The 14,367-nt window shown below is 38.8% G+C and overlaps 1 protein-coding gene across 1 annotated transcript in view; it reads right to left on the reverse strand.

Moving 5' to 3' along the window:
- igdcc3 (immunoglobulin superfamily, DCC subclass, member 3) overlaps positions 1-14,367 on the reverse strand; it is a 59,400-nt gene that overhangs the window by 6,654 nt on the left and 38,379 nt on the right. Inside the window, exons 6-7 of the mRNA XM_053319653.1 lie at positions 13,418-13,576; positions 6,129-6,294 (exon numbers count right to left, since the gene is read on the reverse strand). Coding sequence (XP_053175628.1) covers positions 6,129-6,294; positions 13,418-13,576 — 325 coding nt within the window. The remainder of the gene's footprint in view (positions 1-6,128; positions 6,295-13,417; positions 13,577-14,367) is intronic.

The raw sequence follows: 14,367 nt of genomic DNA on the forward strand, positions 1-14,367 counted from the left end.
GTTCACCCGCTCTGAGCCAATCTCACCTCTGACCTCTGAGGTGGCAGCAGTCGCCAGCCTTCAGCTCGCTACTCAACCATCACATTTCTGACAGCCTTTCATATCAGCGATGGATGGAGTGTTTGCAGACAGGCAGCCTGACCAGACGTGGCAAAGAGGCCCCCAGGGAAGCACGACCCGATGGCATCAAACCTGGATGGGCCCCTTGGAGTGTGTGAAGGGAATTCACAGGAAATTTCACAAGACGTTGCTTGTTTCAGTGAATATGCATACACGTGTGCACACATATTTACTGTAAATTCAAATTCAAAACACTTTATTTGTCCCAGAGGGGCAATTTCCAGAAATGATGCTAATGGATCATTTCATGCATCGTCTCTACATGCTCAGCCACATACACATAGGTAAAATAGACTGATCCTATTGACAAGTAGCTTATGAAATTCCATACCTGCTGGCAAAAACTCTTTTGAAAAAGCTTAAGTGGTTTCAGCTTCTCACAGTATCAGAGTATAAGAAAGGGTAAGAAACAAAGAACCCTAAGAGATACCGAGCTGACTTCTTTGTTAAATTGCGGCCATTTGGTATATCATTTTAAATATATCTCTTCCAAGTTGGTTTGTATTCTTGAATTGAATACTTTTTTTGGTGAATAATCACAGCAGGAGGCCGCATTTTAAGTGGTGTTTTCTGCAAGATTCTCATTTTTGGTTTGACCTGGGCACCGGCTTTGGTGTTAACTTCCTTGAGATAATTTGGCAGTTGAGGAGTGTGGTGTCTCTGTTTTTGAAGTAGGTGTTACTGTTGCTGCAGCATTAGGTGTTACCGAGGCATTTTTCATCATAAACAGACCAAATGGCAGATGTTTTAAGGTGAAACAAACAAAGACTGAACAAAAGAAAAAGAAAAAAATATACATTTAATGGATTTAATAGATATTATTTGTATTATCATTATTTTAAAAGTAGGTAACTGTATTCATAAAGGTATTTTTTTCCAATGTATGTTCATTTTAATTCTCTTTCACAAAGATTACCAAGTGACACCCTGTTCAGTGGACCATTATTTAACTTTTGAATGACTTGATGAAATAGTTTGGTCTCTAGGTTTCAGGAAAGATCAATCTACATTAACACGCAACAGTAAAGCAGGACCACCAAAGACTCAAACAATGTGTGAGGAAACCAGATGGATGGAACGAGTCAATGAGAAAGAAGAAGAGATTTGGGGATATGGGAGGTATATGACCTGAATTTGAGCTGTTTGCTTGTCTAACATGAGGTCCAAAGCCAAGCTGTCTTGTCCTGACAGGTTGACACCATCATTTACTCATCAGTTCAAGGTCATTTCACAGATTGATGGGTAAGGCCGTGGGCCAGAGGAGTGGTTGACAGTGGGGCCTTGGGCCTGTTGTTCAGCTTCGGAGGCTGTGTTTACTCTCCGTTGTCTCTGAGCAGCACCCCATCAAAAGCCAGCGTGGCCATTCTGGATCCAGCGAGAGGGAAAGGGGGAAAAAAACATGGGGACAAAGAGAGAACAGGATGAAGAGGTGGGGAAGGGGGAGGGGAGGAGCGATGAGCTGTCTTTGGCCTGAGAGGAGGGAAGGGCCCAGGGATATGACTGATTACAGGCGGGGTCAGAGTTCAAGGCCAATGCCCAGGCCCCAGCTCTCTGTAATGGGGGCAGGAAGGGGGATGTGGGGCACAGAGAGGGGCCGCAAACAAGAAAGGCAGGTCTTGGTGAAAGAAAGTGAGGGGAGGGGAAAAAAGAAAAGAAAAAAAGAGCCTTTGAAAGGATTCTGCAACGAAATGTCCAGGGTTGTGTGGTAGCCTGTTCCTTCAGATGTTGGCCATTAATTATAAAACACACCGCGACGCTAGCACACACTTTAGCCATTTAGCCACTCTTTACACACAAATATAAAAAGGATTATCATTTTCTATATTGTTTTTTCTATATTTTTTAAGCTGATAGAGAGTGAATAAGAAAAATGCTCATGGGAGATTTACAGGACATTGTGGCTTTCAACGTCATTACACTTTCTGATGTGAGATCACAGCTTTTATGTGTTGGATGGTTACACATGCCAGCTTTAGAGACTAAACCGTGAGGCTGGTCCTTAAACATAATTAGCCGCATCTCTAACAGAGGCTTCAAATAGCCCTGATACATGTTTTACAGGGACCTGCTCAGAAAAGGCCGATAATAAACAGGGCAGCATTATTCCTCAAAATATGTGTGTGTGTTAGGGTGTGATAATGTGCACAGGTGTGTGTATCAAGATCTGTTGAGATGTGACGGTGAGAGCTTTACCCTCAGCGGGCTACGTCTTTTTGACACAAGCAGCCAATCGGGTCATCTCTCACATCATTGCATCACATACAGCATTTCGCATAGCTCTGTCTTCTCTTTGTGTGTGAAGTGCGTGTGAATTTCTATGTTTGATTATGCGTGTGCACAAAGTGAATGATGGAATGCACCATGGGGCTATTTGTGCACATATGGGCTCACTTGCTTTTTGATTAATGTGTGTGCATGCGTGTGTGTGAATGAAATGTACAATCGATTCCCCTTTCTTCCCTTGTCCGATTTGCTGTTGAAGGTCAGCGTCATGAGAGATGGCTGAAGGGAGGAAACCTGTGTGTGTACATTTTTACACAAACATTCACATACGCACTCATAGCCAGCACACATATTAATTAAAATCTCACTGTGAGGTATGTTGCATTTACTGTAAATCCAAGCTTGAGTATGTATATCTGTGTGTATATATATTTAAATATATAAGAAGAGAAGCATTGTGCTGCCTGGAGCAGTTGAATATAATTTGCATATCATTCCTTTTGTTTTGGCTCTGTTCAGAAGGTAAAATACGTTGTGTCATATCATTTCCATCTCTTCAGGATCTCCACTACAAAATGGAAACACGTCACATAGCTGAGATTAAAGGCCATCTGAACGTCAGGTAAAACTCACCTAACTATGAATTTTCCATCTCTGCGTCCTTAAGATTACATTAAAATCCATTTTGTAGGAAACATACATGAATGATATAAAGAATGATATAACCTTCCTTTTTATATTGAACATATCCGTCTGTTCACTGGCAGCAAAAATGTTGGTACTGAGCATGTCAGCAAAAAATGAATAGTCAGCATATTTCATTTGTTTTTTTTCACGATACTCATTTGAGGCAACTGAAACATTTTTATGGTTATGTTCATTGTGTCCCAAAAATGTTATCAGGTGCATAAGCTTAACAAAAACATGTTGTTTTTTTTTATTTTCAGGCAACTGAAAACATATGGTTAAGCTTATGCAAAGACAAGTTTTGGTTAATTATTGAAAACATCAATGAGCACTTCCTTGTGCTTCAAGTCACTGTTTACGGTTTTCAATATTTAACCAAAAACCATGATCTTTCCTTAACTTTAACTGATTGTTTTCATAGTCTAAACAATGTGAGGGATGCAGGATGTGACAAAAGGTCTCTGGTGTAAAAGTCTTGTATTATGTTGCACCCAACCAACCTTTGTCCTCTCTGTGACTTGTGTGACATATATGAAATTCACATTTCGTTCAAATTTCGTTGATTGGAATGAAAATGTGAATATAACTGAAGTAATTATTTGTAATATTTACGCAAAAGTGAAAATAGTTGAAAAAATGAATGAAAAATGAAATGAAAAGTTTACTGGTTCTAGCTCTGCAAATTAGATTTTTTTCCCCCTTGGGTGACAGTATTTGTTTTGTTAGATAAATTCAGTCAAAACATATATTTTTTATTTTTTAATAAATCTTTTATATATCTAATTATAGACAAAAAAGGTCTTTATTAAGAAAATAATTGTCAGGTAATTAATGATGGAAAGTGATTGTTAGTTGCAGGTCTAGTTGTAAATAAAAGCCTTTTTACATTCAGGTATTTTAAGATAATAAACCACAAACTGTGATAATGAATGATTTTAATGCCTTCCATCTACCTTCCTCACAGTTCAGCTACACAGCGGCTTAGGGTGCACATCAAGCTGCTCTGTTTTCTAAATGGCTGACTGCATTTCCTGGTCAACTAGCTGAGTTTATGAGCTAATTAGCTAATGGTAGATCTCAAGCTGAGGCCTGCCACCTTAACCAATCACAGAGCAGGGTTTGTGATGCATGAGATCCATATTACAGCAGGTCATACACTAATAGTGGCAAGTGGAAACGATGTGATGCTCTGACTACCACCCTGTCTTTTTCTCTCTATCCTCATTTGTTCTTCCTGCCGACTCATCATTTCTCTGTTGACCACCCGGTTCATTTTTCTCGATCATTTAAAAAATATATTCAGGTCTGGCCTCTCATTTGTTTCCTCCCTCTCTTCGTTCCTCCTTTGTTAGCGCCTCACTCCATCTCTCTGACTAATATAGACTGGTGGAAGCAAGTGTGAGTGGAGCAGTGTATGAGAGCGATGGAGGTGTCTCCCTTCACTCACTGTGTCGGAGGGCAAGTATTGATTTTTTTGGGTGCATATTTAATGTGCTCACTTCATATTTCTCTTTTATGAATAGTAACAACATACATGGGTGGTTGGCTGCCAGGGTCAACTGGAAAAATTTAACTTTATGTGTGCAGTAATGCATAGTAGAATTTACTCAAGAACACATTTGCTGGACGGACAGAGTGTAGCGGTTTACAATCATATGCCTACCAGTAATAACAGGCTTGACACTTGTGTTTTATCCTTTTCCAGTAATGCCTCGAAACCACAGGCAGAAAAACTGTAGAAAAAGAGACTTGACTGTGATAGGTTGTAAGCCATTATTCTGTTTATACACAGCCTTTGTGAGATGTTATTCAGCTCAATTTATCAACATCTCCATGAACTTCAATCATGATTATTACAACAGAGTTCATTCTCTTAGTAATTAAACACAGAGCAGGGAAGCATAACCGATGTGCAATTAATCTTCTGAATAATCTTTGAGATGTTGCTGCGATGCGACATACAGTACCCTAATAAAACAGCCGCTGGTACACACAGCCTTGTGTGAGAATTGCTGGGAGTGGTAACTAACTGAGCTGGTATCTGGGTCCTCCTTCTCCTGACATTCCCGGGAACTGCCATGGGAAAGCATCCAACCTCCAGTCAATACGCTCCTCACATACAAAGGCACAAATAAATTGAGGCTCATGTCTTGGCAGGCGCTAATTCTAGCAGCTGCAGCGCTAGAAGCAACAGAAATCGCAGGGACACTGAACATGACGATGATGCCGATGATCAGATCAAGCCACTAGTGATTAATCCTGACATCCGTATTTCTTCTGTGAGCTGGGTCCAATTTTACAGAGGAGATCAGTGATAGTTGGGAGAGAAAGCTGAGCTGTACAAATGACAGTCTGCATTATGTTATGGCTTACATAATGTCCCTGAGAAACTTTCAGATTAAATCGCTGTCACCCTTCATAAAGGTTTATAAGTTGTAACAAATGGCTTCATTAACTGTTTACAAGTGCTTCATACAGCATTAACTATAAGAACACCTTTTGGGTTGCTGGGTTGTATTTATCCTTTCTATTAGGATACTATAGAGTTATAAATGTTGCTTATACATTAATAAATACTTTACACTTTCTGGTAAGCCATCAAGTGTACAATTATACATTTTAATAAACTGAAAGAAATGGATTTTGATGTAGGTTTTTTCTGAAGGTAAGTGGTGAATTTGACGATCCTTATGAATTAAAAAGCTAAACATACTTGTACTTTCTAAAGGAGTCACACCAGTCACAGGGGTTTTTCACAACCCAATAATATTCTTAATAACTGCTCTATTAAGTATTCATAGAGCCACTAATTAAGATTTATAACCTATTCATAGGGTCTGACTTATTAGAAAATCACTCTTACTAGCAGTCTCTGTGATATGTACACAAGATGATGATATATGATATGTATGCATGCAGTATGTATGTAGTATATACTGCAAAAAAAATGCAAACACTACAAAACACAACCAAATAAAAACCTCTTGGGCATGTTTTTCTTTGTTATTTTCCCTCACTCCAGAAAACCTTTGGGTATTCCTATTTATATGAATACATTTAAAACACAAGAACACAAGGCAAGTTTTTTTCCCCCTTACTTGTTGTTGTTCCTGAGTTTGACGTGTCCCCCGGGCTCTAGTATCTGCCCGTTCTTCAGCCAGGTGAGTTGGGGCTCAGGTTCGCCCTGGGCTTGGCAGGTGAAAATGGCGGTGGTGCCGATGGGCCGAGCAATGGACTGGGGAGGTTGAATAAATTCTGCAGGAGCTGAAAGAAATATTAAATGGAGAGCCAGGTAAGTTGGCTATACCAAAAAGACAGCAGTGGAGAAATTCATATCAAAGAAAAAGACTTGAGGCAAGATGCAAAGTCTGTGTTAGACTACAGGAGGAGAAAAGAAAAGCAGGAATAAAAGGACAAAATGAGATTGATAATGAGAGTGTAAAAATATGAGACTACAATAAATCTCGGTAGCTACTTCTCATTTATCATGAAGAAGCAATATACTGTATTATGGGAAAAATACTGTTGCTAATCTATAATTCAGGGTCTATTAGCAGGATTATAAGAGATGCCAGATCAATATAGCTATAGGGAAATTAAAGATGAGAGAGAGAGAGCTAGAGAGAGAGAGAGAGCAGAAAAGTGGAACTAAGAGAGAAAGATAATGCAAGTCCTGCAGTAACAACAGAACAACTTGTTCTTTATAATGTGCTTTTGTAACACATTTACATGAAAGTAAACTGCAGTTTCATCATATCATGTCTCATCCCATGCTACAGGCTTGCGGCTACAGTCAATTAGTGGTAATAACCTAATCATATTACAATGGTTCTCGTAGCAGGGCAGGCACTTTACAAATACTTTACATCACAATAAGTAATTAAACTTACATCTGCTGCAGTTTCATTTCTGCATTGGTGCTTTTATTTGAGCTGACGGACAGAGCGATATTGTAAGATCTCCTCTCTACTCATTATTGTCCCAGAGGTTCAGTGATTTGGTAACCTGAATTATTTATGCTCCGAAAAAATGTTATGGTAATTATAATTTCTCAGAGTCATCACTGGAGGGTAGAAAGTTGAAACACTAAGCATAACGTATACTGGAGTCAAACTCTAAAACTGCTGCTTTAACACAAATGCTGGTTGGAAATAAGCATTGAATACTCCAGTACAATAAAGCACAGAGAAAAGCCTGCACAGTTATACAGTGACTTTGTTAACAAAGAAGCCAAAATATTACTTAGATGTTTCTACTTCAGCATAATGTCATACTATGTTTAAAGTATGAAGCAGGTTTCTTCTATACTTTTCTTACTGTCAACAAATTCCATGAATAGATCAAAATACACAATCATTGCACAGGCGCCTATAGGCTGTGAATCTTACAAATTCACTGCATTTCATCTTAGTCCCAGTTTGTGTCAGACTGTACGATAGCAATTCTGTGACATGTCAGATGGTACAATGAATGTCTGGTAAATTGTAGCTCTACGATGTCAATTTTGAAAATGTAGAGAAAACAAACTTTTGGCCACAGCGTTTCTATACATGTGAAAACCTCAGAAGACAAAAGAGGAAAGGAGATTGTGAAGCCAGTTGGAGCAGAAGATAAGATGCCCACCATGACTTGGAGGTAAATATGTTTTTTTTTGTCATTTCATCTTGTATTCTGATTGGTTGGTTTGTAGCAAAACTACGTCTCTTTGATTTTGCTCCTACATTTCCGACAGTCAGAATTTAGTTCTTTTTTTGACAACTGTAGTGTTTAACTAAACCGGCAGTCGGTGGACTCTCACAGTGTGTTATAAGACCACCATTTTTGACAACCAAAGATGTGTTATGGTTCTCTCATGATTGTCAAATTCTGTCTGGGAAAGTCCACAACCACACAGTGTAAAGACGTCTTCAGTCTGTCTGTCAGTACTTGATTTTGACTTTCTACCCTGTGGCACTAAGCTCCAAGCCCATTCATTCTTACTGAAGACATAAGTCCTTAAAAACAAGTTATAAATATAAACAGCACTATCGTAGTTTAGTTAAGGTAGGAGAGCCTCATGTTCCGTTTTGGCTCATAGTTGTTTTTTATATATGCTGTGTTAGTGTTTCATTAATAAGTGTGGAGTTTTGTGTAAGTTCAGTTGTTTCACAAGGGAGAGCTCTAACAGGACAAGACGTATAAGTATTTTCTGGTAAATGCTATTGGTCTCATTGTACATTTAATGACAAATGATGGGTGAATTGGTTAGACTGACATCATTGAATGTTAAGGGTGCAAACTCAGCCATCAAAAGGAGGAAGATTCTATTGTATCTTAAACAGAAAAATCCAGATATGGTCTTCCTGCAGGAGACTCATTTGGAAAAGAAGGATTCATTATTACGTTTGGAAAGTTCTTTACAGTGCCGGGTCTTCTAGTCAGAGGGGAGTCGCTATTTTAATTCAGAAGAATTAAAATACTCAAACAACAATCAGATAAAGAGGGGAGATGGATAGCTACGGATGCTGAACTTTTTGGTATTAGGTGTACTTTTATGAATATATATGCTCCAACAGCAGACCTACCACGTTTCTTTGTAGATATTAGCAATGCAATTACACAGTTCGGAAATTCATATATAGTATTAGGTGGGGACTTTAACAATGTTAGGGATCCTAAGTTTGATAAAACATACAAATGGGGTGTTACACGACCCTCACAGGCACGAAAAGCAATTGATACACTGGAAGAGGAGCTAGATTTAGTTGATGCACCTCCAGGTGAGGACGGCCTCCCAGCTGAATTTTATGAGGTTTTTTCAGATATTCTTGTACCTACTCATATTTGTATATGTGTAGGTACTGTCTCTGTTGGACTCCGTCTGTATGTCTGTTTGTTTTGTTTTGTAGGTGCTCTCTTTTGACATTGTTTTGAACTGTGGTATGGTATCTACATGTATGTCTTTTTTTGCTGAAAACTAATAAAAAGTGAAACACAAAAAATAAATAAATAAATAAATAAATGTACACCCTAAATTTTATTCTAGATTTTTGCAGTTTCAAAAGATGTACAAATATATATAAAATTATCAACCTATGGCTCAGTTTTTCCTATACTTTGTCTTTGTCCTGTTTATTTTCCTGCTGTTTTCCCTGACTCTCCTGTCCTCCCTCATGTTCCCACCCTAATAGAGAAAATGTTGTCTGCCACTTTTTCATTGTAAGCATTTCCATTCTCTCATTGGAAAAGCTAAGGGGCCCTTAGGCACTTGAATAGAGGCTGCTGACAGCGTGTGATGGTCCTTTCATTTATCTCTCCCTCTCTTTCTTTCTCTCCCTGCATATTCTTTGAGGGCTGCTTTAAAGGTGAAGGTCAGAGGGAGCTCGGGAAGATATTGATTTGTACCTGTATGGGTGTGGGTTAGATCACCAGCACCATCCATCCATCTTGCTCTTGTTTTTCCCTTTCGGGCACTCACACTTCTTCCCCTCCTTCCTTCTTTGTTTCACATGTCTCTCTTTTTGTACCCCAAAGGAACCAAAATGAACCTAATTGATTTAATATATCGGCACATTTGTGTGATGTGTGATGTTTTCATAAGTAGATTTGTCTGCATTAATTTGACTTTGGAGTTACTGACCACTGTACTCTGTTTCTGAATTTACAGCAATTGACACCGTCCTATATTCACAGAGGTGTCAAGTGGCTTATTTACACTTAACCAATTCTTCAAGGACATGCAGTAAAATTATTATTTTTCCTGATAATGAAAGAAGCCGAACACTTACTATACATATATTTGAGAATCAACATGTTTGTTTCTACAAATCAATAACAAAAAGACAAAGACATTGACACATAATTAACATCTATGGCTTTGCTTCTTTGTTGCTGCGAGGGTATGGTACATGTTGACAGGCAGATAAAATGAAATATTGATCAGGATCAATACTACTATGGGCTAAACCAAAGTGTGGTCTATCTAATCGATATGTGAGTGAGGCAAATTCTGGATGTTTCCTGTTGGTGACAATTAATTCACACTGCCACCTACACCTGGCCTCATCCCATTGGTCAAGACCATCTGTCTCTCTGACTTAACATCAAAGACTTCCATGGTGCTGACTCAAATTCACGTTAATCGAATATACAGAACTTAACGTTACTGACAAACATTTCCAAAAGCACAATGAATAATTTATTGCGGGTATTTTTTATTTTATTTATTATCACAATATTCTGCCTCCTTTTATACTCAGGATTCATTGGACTTTATTAAAGCTGCATATTGTATAACTTAACCTTGTTTTGACTTTGTGAGTCTCTACACAAATAAATAAAGTTGGCCTTGTTGCAGGTTTATGATCTGAGAGAAGATGGTGGAAATTTCCTCTCTGATCGTAAACCAGCAACATCTCCCACTAAACAAGGTCAGTCAAGTTTTATCTCAAGAGCAACAACTTGGTATTATAGAAAGATTGGTGTGAAAAGTGTGAAAATCACAAATAAAGAGTTCAGATGTAAGTTTTACATTTGCCACAAATTATGCAGATTATTGATCTTTATGTAAAAACCGGTCTTGCAGTTCACAAAGAAATGTATTATAATCACATACTTCAATACAAGGATGCTCTTTCTTTAGCCAAGACCACATACTACTCAACCTTAATCAGGACAGCTGATGGGAACACTAGAGCCCTATTCTCAACTATCAGCAATATTCTGAAACCACCACTTACTCACAGTTACACAGTGTGATACCTTCATGACCTTCTTCAATGCCAAAATTGAAAATATCCACCAGACACTGACTGCTTCAAATAACTCAACTGCATCCTCTCTGCACTCTTTGCCTACATCTTCCTTCAGCTCTCCGCTCGCCAGCTTCATACCGCCAACTGTCTCTGAAATAACTGGTCTCATCCATAAATCCAAGTCATCCACCTGCCAGTTAGACCCCCTACCTACCCATCTGGTAAAAGTCTACCTACCTGCCTTGTCCTCGTTAATAAGTGACATCATTCATTCCTCACTGACTGCTGGTGTTGTTCCATCATCACTAAAGACTGCTGCAATAACTGCAACACTCAAGAAACCTGGCCTCAAGAAATCTGGTTCTCCTCGACCTGAGCGCAGCTTTTAACACTGTTTCTCACGACATCCTCCTGGACAGATTAGCCTCGATTGGAATCACTGACATCCCTCTGGCTTGGTTCAGATCATATCTCTCTGGTTGCACACAGTTTGTTCAACTCAAGAACCTGCGATCTGGCTCCTCTCCAGTCTATGGTGGTGTTCCCCAGGGGTCTGTCCATGGTCCCCTCCTGTTCATTATTTATGTTCTGCCTCTTGGGCACATTCTCAGGAAATTTGACATACAATTCCACTGTTACGCTGATGATACCCAACTCTATCTTTCCACAAAGCCTACTTCCACTCTGCCACCCATAGCTCTATCGGACTGCTTACTGGAAATTAAATCATGGCTCTCACTCAATTTTCTTAAACTCAACAGCGACAAAACTGAGGTCCTCCTCATCGGTACCAGATCAACCTTAGCAACACTCAACACTTTCTCCTTGTCCATCAACAATTCCACTGTTCCTCCATCCCCTCAGGTGAAGAGCCTGGGTGTCACCCTGGACAGCACACTATCTTTCGAAGCCCACATCAATAACGTTACTCAGTCTGCATACTTCCATCTACGCAACATCAATCGTCTCCGTCACTCACTTTCACCAACAGGCAGGTTGCTCGGCCAATTATATCATTCTGACCGAATGATATGATTGGTCGGAGTTTTCACTGAATATTATGAGAATGGAATAATGTTTTGTTTCTGTGCCTGGTGGATCTCTAACATTTTAGAGTGCCATTACCTTATTAATAGCATCTTAACCTAAACAAAAAAATGTGTAAAAATGTAACAAAGATAAGGGTAGCTTTAAATAAAATGCATTATTATTATTATTATTATTATTGTTATTGTTATTGTTGTTATCTGAGAAATGTTTTTTGATTTTTTGGAGTCCTTTGCTGATTACATTTTTTTGATATTGTTTGTATATTATTTGTCTGTGAGACTCAATTCAAATATTCAGTTTTCATGATTTAAGAAACAGATAAAAATGCTCTCCTGTTGTAGAATGTCAAACTGTGGAAGAATTTGATTTAAAGAAGCTGTGGACATGAAAGACAGAAGTTTTTGAGGATTCTGTTTTGGGTTCACAGTACCTGCACAAAAACACACAGAAGAGCATGGTCTAGCTTTTTTTGTAACAAGAAACTCAAGAAAGAAAAAAAATATCTCACTTTTAAATCTTCTAACAATATTAGTTCTTCACATTTAAAGAAAATCAATACAAACCTTCAGCATATCTTCTCTGCTGATCTATCTTTGAAGCATACTGTACTGTATATTCAAATAATTGCCTGCTTTTGTGTTTCAAAGAAGAAGAAAAATCTAATCTATGATTATAGTTCGTGCCAACTCAAAAACCTCTCACAACTGACTCCTTTGAGCCCAATCCCTTCTTTCCTCATCCTATCTGTAAAAAGCCATTTGGCCTAAAAGATATTATCACATGTGCCTCTACAAATGATATATACAGTAAATGACCATGTGGAATGGTGCACCTTGCTAAAACCTCTTGAGATCTTAACTGCGTATTAGTAAACACAAATGTGGCATTTAGATAAACTGTTGCACCTAACCAGAATTTCTACTTAGTGTGATGATTTATTTTGTTGTATGTGCTTGCCAATATAAATACTTTAAAGGATGATGTTACTTAATTGGATTATTTATATTTTCATCTCATTGCTGAGCTGTTTGTCCTCACCTCTGTAAAGATCTCGGACTCTTGTGCTCTGATTATGGTTCATAGCTTGGCTTAAAGCAATTATTATTAAAATAACAAACATCTGTTATGTTCTTACAGGAGAAATAGGGAAAAGCTATTTAATGTAAACCTAGTACAAATAGAGCACTACAAAATAAAATTGGTGCTTGGGAGGTAGAAAATGTATTCTAACATGTAATGTTATGCTTAAGTTGGCAGTAATGCAAGAAAGTAAAGTGGTTCAAAATATGCAAAACCTTTAAGTGTGACAGATTTGCAGCACCCGCAATTTGAGAGTTAGTGATTCAAATGAGAGTCCACCCACACAAGGTACATGGGTACAAACACAGTGGCAAAACATTTGCCCAACACTGCAGAGACCCTGGGTCAATAACAGGCAGAGGTGCATCCAACTTGGTTGTGCACTTTTAACAAATGTTGGGAAGTCAGAGCAGATAATCATGTCATGGTGGTTGAATTCTGAACTTTTCCTTATCAATTGGCTATGTTTATTTCATGAATGTGACAACTTAACTGTAATTTGAAAAAATATAAACAGAACTCACCTTGGACCACAAGACGTCCCTGAGCGGTCCTACGAACACGGGTCCCGGGTTTGTTAGCAGCACAAACATAAACCCCTGAGTGCTGCACACCAACATCTGAGATCATCAGGTTCCCCGTGCCAAGTACCTGGATTCCCTCTACACCAATGGGACGGCCGTCTACCCAGGGGAAAAAAAAGGGAGAGCGAGAGATGTCAGTTGAGTGGAATGGGAGAGAAACTATGTAGGGCAGCTAAAAGGACCAGGTGTCCACATGTGCAGTACAGTTTGTGAGGTAGGTGGGGGTGAGTGGCGGTACAGTAAAGATTAAAGTGGGCTCAAGTTGCCAGCAAGAATGACTAATTTAACATATTGCATGTTTGAAGCCACAAGTTGATAGAGGCAATGCTATTTTTGGTCCTCCTGGAGGTCAAGGATGCAGTTTTCACAGTGAAGTGTTTGATTCTTTGAATTGTAATGTGTAGTGAAGTTGCCAGTACAACAGACACAAGGGAAAGAAAGAGAGGATCACTGAGTTTGTGGTTTTGTAGTGTGAGTGGCGTTTGTGTACTGATTAGTTATCTACAGTGTATTACAAGCAAGAGATGGTTATTAATGTCAGAGTGACACCTAAAGGATATTTCTCTTCTGAAAGAATCAACAGGTTTTCCATGTTTTTAATGTAAGTGCAGCTTCTCTAATGGATGTTCAGATAATTAAAGCATTCGCACCAGTGCTGAAACCTTGTATTATGTGCATTTGTCAGGCAAAGCCAGGCATAACATTACAGTTACACAGGAGATGATCCAGCCACCACTGGGAGATCAGAAACACTAACTGCAACTTCTAATCTCCTATCTGCAAACACAATCCATAGCTCTCTCCTCTCTGCTCTTGCTGTACTTACATGATAAGCTCACACTTTCCTGTGCTCCCTATCTTTAGTCTCAACCCCTACAATGACTCCAGTC

The sequence above is a fragment of the Scomber japonicus genome, chromosome 1, assembly GCF_027409825.1.
Source record: "Scomber japonicus isolate fScoJap1 chromosome 1, fScoJap1.pri, whole genome shotgun sequence".
Classification (NCBI taxonomy): Eukaryota; Metazoa; Chordata; class Actinopteri; order Scombriformes; family Scombridae; genus Scomber; species Scomber japonicus.